The sequence below is a fragment of the Gavialis gangeticus genome, unplaced genomic scaffold, assembly GCF_001723915.1.
Source record: "Gavialis gangeticus isolate Ggan-Ray unplaced genomic scaffold, GavGan_comp1, whole genome shotgun sequence".
NCBI lineage: Eukaryota > Metazoa > Chordata > Crocodylia > Gavialidae > Gavialis > Gavialis gangeticus.
The window spans coordinates 79307952-79316805 of record NW_017729034.1 but is presented as its reverse complement, the minus strand read 5'-3'; the positions used below and the strand labels follow the sequence as shown (position 1 = coordinate 79316805).

At 39.1% G+C, this 8854-nt stretch overlaps 1 protein-coding gene across 4 annotated transcripts in view; it reads right to left on the bottom strand.

Annotated features, from left to right (window-relative positions):
* The window catches only part of SYNE1 (spectrin repeat containing nuclear envelope protein 1), a 631505-nt gene that overhangs the window by 124956 nt on the left and 497695 nt on the right, over positions 1–8854 (bottom strand). For all 4 annotated transcript variants that reach the window (XM_019526891.1, XM_019526894.1, XM_019526892.1 and 1 more), the window contains 7 exons: positions 8233–8339; positions 7275–7431; positions 5795–5926; positions 5420–5572; positions 4925–5134; positions 3221–3322; positions 898–1017 (listed from right to left, as the gene is read on the bottom strand). In XM_019526891.1, the coding sequence (XP_019382436.1) occupies positions 898–1017; positions 3221–3322; positions 4925–5134; positions 5420–5572; positions 5795–5926; positions 7275–7431; positions 8233–8339 (981 nt within the window). The remainder of the gene's footprint in view (positions 1–897; positions 1018–3220; positions 3323–4924; positions 5135–5419; positions 5573–5794; positions 5927–7274; positions 7432–8232; positions 8340–8854) is intronic.

Genomic DNA, 8854 nt, shown 5'->3' with positions numbered 1-8854 from the left:
GACTATTACAAAACTATTCATACTTGACTTTTAGACGTTCTCCTCTGTGTAGCCAGCATGCAGAGACCTACAGTTGTTTAGCGTGTGCTGTCTAAGAACACATAATTTAAAGAACTATGAACAGAACCCTGCAGGTTGCAGGGGCTTCCCACGAGGTTTAAATTGGTACAAGTGTATGCACAAAAGGGAAGAAATAGGTATTTGTTTTTTAAATTATTAAAAATAGATGGAACTTATCAAAGTTCTGGAGAGGAGTGAGGATATAAAACAGCAAATGTTTATACACATGCTACATTTTGTTCACATGAATATCCAGTGGAAATGCCCAAGAGACTAAAGTTAAACATATAGGATGCTTACAGACGTTAAAAAAACCCCCCAAACCATTCTTCCTGGAAGAAGCAGTACTTTAGTTAGACCCAGCTCCACAGCATCTGTATAGGCCTGGCGCTTCAATGGGCTTTATTGAACTTTTACCTAAAACAGATTCAATCAGCTATTAGATAAAAGCACCAAAAAAGCCCCACTGGAGTGCCAGATCTATACAGATGTTGGGTTGAGCTGGTCCAACTAATGCTCTTCTTCTTCTGGGCATGTGCTGAGCTTGGCACAGGAGCGCACCAAGTTTAAAGTGCTGGGGGGGCGGGGAGGAGTGGGGGAGGCTAATGTCCATAAACAGCCATAAATGCTCATAGAATCAAGCCTAGGAATGCTACCTAACTACCTGATTTAGTGCCAAATAGAAGTATGCAATATGAAATCTTATTTACTCAAAGTGCTTTGCAATATATGTTTTTGTAAACTGCCCCGTTTACAATCAAGATAAGAGCAGTTTGCAAATATCCTGAAAATCATAAGGCAGTTATCACGCAACTTGTTTTGGAAGAGAAATCATACCTGGAGCTTAGATAGCTCTTGCATGGAAGGCTGGTCAATCTGCAGTTTGTCCCCCCGCTTCTTTAGTTCATTGATTCCAGCATCTAACTCCTTTAGACCATCTTCTGCTTGTAGGATGGCCTGCATGAGGGAACCAAGATGTTTCACAAGGAGATCACATAACTAGCCAGTCTTGTAGTTGCTCTGTACAATTACCATTTACTTAGACTCTTTTTTGTTTCAAATACTGATTTATCCCCAGAATTTTATTTAATAATGGATTTTGTGTTCACAATAGTTGTGTGAAACCCCTGGACACTGAATTACCTGAAGAGATACAGGAAAGAGAGAACAGACAGTAGTTCAAGATTTTTTATTAATTGTAGATCTGCTGTAAATACATTTTTATATTATTGGAAATAAAGCCACATTAAATGTTATATTTTCATTGTTTAAAACAAATCTGATCATCAGGTTTTCTGCTACCAACTAATGATGTAAGTACCCAAGGAGCATTAAGTGTTTTAGCACTTCCTTAAAATTAACCTTGTAACTTATGGGACACAAGTTCCATAAACTGGTTTGACCCAAATCAGTTAAATCTGATACTACAAGCAACCAGGTTTATCTTAAACCAGTTTGGGCCATTTTGAAACTGATTTATGTGCACTGAACTTATGTTCTGTTACAGGTTTTAACCAGTTTCTGCCCATTTAAACCAATTTATGTGAAACTTCTGTCCCTAGTCATGGAGGCAGCCTATAGCATAGCTAGGAACCTTATGTAACTCTCCTAAGATGAAGACGAGCATCTCAACCATTTTAAAGGTTCCTATCTTGATCCTTTATGCAACTTTTTGTATGCAAGTAAATCCACTGACTTCCAGTAACACAGAGTACTTGTAGCTTTAAAAACAAACCCCGCAGCTGGTACAGAATGACTGCTGCCTTTTGATGTGGGTGGGCTGCCAGGAGTACATTCTGCTAGCGCTCTAGAATCTGCAGTGGCATCCAATAACTTTTTGTGTGCAGTTCAGGTTGCCAGCTTTGACTAAATAGCCTGGGGCCCTATATAAATATGGGATGGACTTTTGTCTTATGTTCCATTGTGATCTGTAAGGTCAGCCAACAGCAAGCTCTTAAAAATACCATCAACACACCAAATTCATTTGGTGACATCACATGGGAGGTCATTCTTGATAGTAGCTCCTCAACTCTGGAACTCCCTCCTTCCTGTGGTCCATAAAACCTCAAACCCAGCTATCATACAGAAGTGCTGTAAGAACTTTTTATCTGAGCAGGCTTAAAAAAAATAATAATTTAAAGCTGCAATCTCTATACATGTTCAAATATGTAGATGGAAACTGCATGTTGAGCAATAATACTACACAGTGGCTTATAGATTTGGAAGTTGATATCTGATCCCATACAAAAGAAGAAGATCTGAGCAGGACTTCAGCAGATAGGATTAAGTTTTAGAGCATTGTCTGGGGAGCTTGTTCTATTGCATATGATTTTAATTTTTATCTGTCTTTATAATGTATCTGTTTTTATTGGAAGCTGTCCTGAGCCTCTTTTAGGGAGGGTAGTATATACATCTAATAAATAATAAAATAAACTCTAATGTTTCTAGGACGGGGGTCCACCACTATACTTTCCCAATGTAGGCTTTGAACATGAGTCTGCCTCTTTCTTCCATAACCTCTACACCTTTTTCTTATCACACAAAATCTAGAAAATACATCTGGCTGCAAGCTGCATTTGACAAAGTCTTTAGTTTCAAAACTAACAGCAGGAAAACACACACACAATACAATCTACATTGGCCAACATTTTTTAAATTGTCATAAATTACTCAGCATATATATCAACTGGAGGGAAAACAAAATGTTTACACTCTGACCTCCTCCTCATCTCTAACCAGTAAAAAAAAAGTCACTTATTTATTTACCAACCTCAGCAAGACAGATGGTACTGAAAATATTTGAGTAAGAGACTTGTCTTTCTATTTGTCTATACAGATAGTACCATACTTTTGGGTGTTGCTTGTGTATGTAACCAGGGCAGCTGGGGTGATGGAGAGAGAGAGAGAGAGGGAGGGAGAGAGTGAGAGAGACTGTGTGTCCTCTTCCTATAAGGATTTTTTTTTTAAATTTGTGGAAGTGGAAAGCACATTCTTGGAAATGCACATATTTCATTTTCACATACAACATACAGAATACAACCAACCTCCCACACAGACATGGATTGCCCTCTAGAGACAACGTCAACCTTAAGTAGAAAATTCTTCTGTATTCACTATATTTGCTCCAGTCTCATTGTTCAGTAATATATGTTGGTAATACCTGCATTTGTTCTGTCTCAGGTCTTTCAACTGCCTCTGCTAGTTTCTGCAGGACTATATACTTGTTATCAGCCAACGATGTAAACAGGAGCTTCAGATCATTCTATAAGAGACAAAGTTTGTAAAGTTTCAAGAGACAGAGATAAATTAGTCAGTCATAATACTGAGCAAATAAATAATAGAACCTCCCCAAACAAGTGGAAAATATATCTTGACGCAACAATGGAATGATTTTTCAAAGCACAACAGGTTTTTGCTATATATTAAAATTTGGAATTATGAAGATAAATGCATGCATCTACTATCTACTGGATTAGATATATAAAGCAGGGGGGTCAGCAGTATTTTGAACAGTGCCAAAACCACTTGCACCCTTGATTTTAAGATATTGGTGTGCCAGAGGAGGACAGTGGGGGAGCTGCAAGGGGCCTGAAACTTGTTGTGGAAGCGCAGCCCTGGCCTCTTCCATACATGCCAAGCAAAATGCCTTTGCATGCCATGCTCTGGCATGTGTGCCAGGGGTTGCCTACCCCAATATAAAGTATTTTCTATCAGGTGAAACTGATTGTTACCAAATCATACTGTTCTCACGTACACACTGATCTGTCCCCAGACTTTTATTTAATAGTTAAATTTGTGTTCACAAAAGTTGACTGAACACTCTGGAAACTGAATTATATGAAGAAATACAGGAGAGAAAGCTAGGACAGATTGAAGAGATTTTTTTAAATTTAAGGGTAACATTTATATTGTGTACTTCAACCCTTCTGACAGAACACATGCTACGCTATTTGTGTAACAGATTTAAATTTTATAGGTTCTTTATTTAAATGCTTGAATGCAGCAGTCAAAAGCTTTTATTCACTGGACTGCTAATGAAATGTGAAGTGCACTAGGGAAATGGGAGTTCACTGCAGCATATAGGACTGCCAATGACACAAGGTTTAATTTTGACTAAGATTTTCAAGTGCGATTAAAAAGGGTGCCTTTTTAAAGTTGGCTTTAAAGGGGGCTGATTTTCAGAGCATGGGAGTCCCAGCTCTCTCAGTCATCCTCCTTAGAAGATGTCATGAACTGGACACCAAAAATTTGAGGTACTAAACATTCCCAGTCATATCTGAAAACTGTGTTCTTCAGATTTCCACATGATGTGAAAAAAACCCTTCCTCTATTCTATTTCCTAACATTTCTTTTTAAATTTATGATACGAATATGGGAATGGAAGATGCCTTGACCATCAAATCCTTCTCCCTACATTACTGAGGAATTATTTACCCAGGGAATTTCCAAAGTCACCACTTCAAGCATTCACATGCAACTATGAGGCAAATACCCAAAACACCAATATCACCCTATACCATGTCATAGTTAAAAGCAGGGGAGGTGAGGCACTGCTAGTGTTCTAACCCTGTGACAACATGGAAGTTGTTGGTGAATATAGGCTAAGAAGATCCTAGATAAAGGATCATGCCTCACAGTATAGAGGATGGCAACCCACCCCTCCCTACCTTACCACACCAACAGACTTTTTGCCCGTCAGCACAATAATTGATTGAACAGTAAAACCATCTAGCTAGGAAACCCTGGATTATCCAAATACTTGCAGGAGCATCAGTACAGTTCAATAATAAACTCCCAAATGTTGCTGAGGACAGTATGTGATGTGGGGAGGGGTTAGAGAATTCTTTGAGCATATGCACCCTACCTGAAAGGTCAGTATTTGCTGGAGTCTTTCTTTCACCTGAAGGCACCTCTGGTTTACTACAGATTCTAGCAAAGTCAGTCGCCCAAGCAAACAGCCCAATGTGTCTTCTATAATATCTCTGTTATCACGATTCTCAGGAAATGTTTGAGAAAATAAATTCTTGTTCTTATCCATTTCTTCTGACATCTCTCTGATATCTTTGGCCAGAGACTGGAGTTTGCAGAAATTAACAGAACAGTGTTTGGGATTAGACAGTTAAAAAAAATGTAATACAGCGTATTTGTCTACAACTGTTGTCTATTTTGCAATGGATCGTTTTGGTTATATACGAATAATGCCTTCACCCACAAATTAAAGTTAAGCAATGCAATCGTAAAAGGATTGTGGCAGACCCCAGGGTTCTGCTGAACCCTAGCTGGGAATCACAGTTATAGAGTTGTCTCACCATAAGGCAGTACAAAACTCAATTATATTAGTAAGTTAAAAAATGCTTACTTCCTGGTTATAGAGGTAGGCGTCTGTCTCTTCTGGTAGCAGGGCAGTAGCAGCAAAGAGACGTTCTTCCACACCATCTAGCCAAGAAGAAGCGGTTGAGACACCATCATACAACTTCTGTTCCAAGTTCAGGCTCTTCTCTGCCTCTCCAGCCTGAGTAAATGGAGTAAAAGGGAAAGTCCCACAGTTTCACATTGGTCCCCCACAAAAGAGCCAATTATACCTCACTAATGCCCAATGGGACTCTAATGTTTATGGAGAGACTGCTCATTGCCATGAGAGAATTACAGAAATGTTTACTCTAAAGAGCAGCTCTACATTACACTGCATGTAAAAGCAATCTATGGGTTAAGTGTAAAAGCAAGAGCACTGTACCTGAAATGAAACATCTTCAAAGGCCTCGTTCAAATCAATTAGTATAGCTGCAACTGATGATTTATCTTGCTCCTGTCCTTCTCCTTTATACAAAGGTAGTCCAGACATAAGTCTGTTTGGTCTGTTATAAAGCTGCAAAGTGAGGAGAGAAGCAACAGTTAAAGGACTATTGATATGTGAAAGATCTAATATAATGAAATACAGATAGCACTAACTACTGACAATTCCCCACTTGCAATATTGTGCAAGTGTACCCATATTAGGTATACATTTGCACACCTAATATGTGACTAAATTCCCTGCATAAAAACTGATAATACAGGTGGAATGCAGTGTATACAAATTGAACACAAGAGCCAGAATTACGAACAAAATAAATGTTCTCAGTAACAAAGTAGTAATATAAGTAAACATTAAACATTTTTGCATTCTTTGTGGGGCAGGAGTTGTCACAGAATGGCTGATATGCTGTTATTTTAATTTGCTCAGAGGCAGTTTGCTCAACTGTCCACTCCGGCTTACCTAGCAGTGCTTGTTTAGGTAGCCATACACCTAAATAATTTGAACTCATATGTAATGGCCATACAAATAAAAGAGGAACAGACTGGCCACATAAGTTTGTTTATATTCATTTTAAAATACCATTTTAGAATTTAGCACTCAAGGTCTAGTTTTATATCCATTAAAGTCAATGGCAGTTTTAAAGTGGACAATTATCCATTCCCTGCTCAAAAAGCCATCTCTTGACACTGACTTCCCAGCCAGCTACTGCCCAGTTTCCAACATCTCCCTTTTAGAAAAGGTCATTGAACAGGTAGTCACTCAACAGTTCCAGGAACATCTGGAGGCTAGTGAATTCCTGACCCCTAGCAGTCTGTTTTTCATCTGGCATATAGCATGGATACTGTATCTGTGGCCTTGGTCAATGATTTTTACCTAGAGTTCAACAAGGAAGACTGTACCCTTTTACTCAATTAGATCTTGCATTGTCTTTTGATACAGTTGACTATTGAGCTGTTGATAACGTGCTTACGTGACTTGGTGGGTATTCATGGGACCGCTCTTAACTAGTTGAACTGTTTTCTAGTGGGTAGGTCCTAGAGAGTGGTGATAAACAAGTGCTCATCATCTTCTCAGGACCTTTGCTGTGGGGTCTACCAAGGTCCCATACTGTCACATCTTTTGCTCAATGCATATCAGAGGGCACTGCGTGAGATCATGCAGAGATTTGGAGTGGCATGCCATCAGTATGCTGATGACACCCAACTCACTCTCTCCCTTTCATCTGACCCAGGCTCTGCAGTTTCAGTCCTTACCTTCTGCCAGACTACAGCTGGGGATAGGATGTAGGTGACCCAATTGAAGCTGAATCCAGATAAGACAGATGTGAAGGTGGTTGGCAGCCCTTCTGACTGATCTTTGTGCCCTTACCTACTTGCTTTTTACACAAAGAGTGTGCAGAGAAATTATGAATAGTTACCGGTTGTTCTTGCTCCTGTTCCAAAGCACTCTGCAGCAGTTTCTGTTTGGTGCTGAATTTCTGATGCAGGCTTTCCCATTTCTTTTTCATCTGGTCTTCAGCTGAAGGTTTCTCACCTTCCAAGCCTAACTCCTGAGATAATACATCAGGTTTCTCACTGTGAAGTAAAATGTAAAGGTTAAAACTTAAACAATGCAAATACAGTAATTTTAAGTTGTTGTCCATTTCAATTTGGATTTTTCAGATAATTCACCTTTAAAACACTTTTTTATTCAACTCATCTGTGTACTTTCAGACAATAAAATGATGGGTATATTTATATGAAAGAAAAGGATTTAAACCTGACCAAAGAGAGTTCACAGTCTTATGACCTGTATTTTTCTATGAGTACTTGCATCTCCAAAAGCAGACAGATCCAAAGTGTATAGCATTCCCCAAAGGTTGTCCATCATCTCAGCAAGCATAAATCCAGGAGTCTCTTTTCTCCTTTAGATGCTAGTCCAAGTAATTCATGGTATGCCAAATCTTGCAGGGGGTCTTTCAGATAGTTTGTGGCTGTCTTCACTTTCTATACAGGAAAAATTCTTCCCTATTCAGAGCTGAGGCCTTTTTAGAGTTCCTTTCCCCACCACTAGTGGTCCAGACTGAAAATTTTTCACCATGTCTCAGAATATAGACAATACAAGAGACATGCAAGGTTTCAAAGATCAAGGTAAGAGACACTTCAGTTTTGAAACTGATCAAATTTCATGTCACAGTGTTTCAAATTCTTATTATTTTTATTATTATACTACAACTGAGATCTAGTCATGGACCAGGATGCCACTGTGTTATGAATTCTAAATGTCAAAACACATTTAGAATTTAAAAGAAGATAGCATTCAAGATGTGGAAGAAACACATAAAAGCAGAGAAACCAATGTGTGAAGGCTGGAGAAAGCTTGCTGCAAAATTATACCTAGCGCAAAGGCCATCTGGAACAGCATGCTGGGTTAGGATTTCTTCTCCACGGCTTGCTACTGACCGAAGCAGGCTCTTCTGTTCTTCTAGCTCTTGTTCTAGCTCCTTGGAGAGAACAGAAAGCAGACATCTTATGAAATGCTTTAAATGTTACCAGACTGTGAAGAACAAATACTATGAATGTTTTTACCTCTTATTCATCAGAATGCTTTTTCAAAGCAGATGTTGAGAGAGAGAGATGTATGGATGTCCATAGCCTTCAGAGTGAACTTCAATTTTCCAAATTTTGTAAAGGCAACTAAACTCAAAATATCTGTTTATAAGTGTTGTTCACTACTAAAATAGACTCATAACAGATTGTGGTGCCCTAGACAGGTGTGTGGGAAGACAGTATGGAAATACTTGAAAATATTAATAAATTAATCCTCATAATAATTCTATGAAGAGGGGTAAATATTGCCTTATCTTGCTTGGGGGAGGCACACCTGGGCCAAGGGTTAGTGAGGACTTAGTAAGGGAGCTTCTGGAGGGGCTGGACGTATTCAAGTCAGCCAGTCCGGATGATCTCCACCCTAAAGTTCTAAAGGAACTGGCCGAGGTCATTGCAGGTCCCCTGGCAC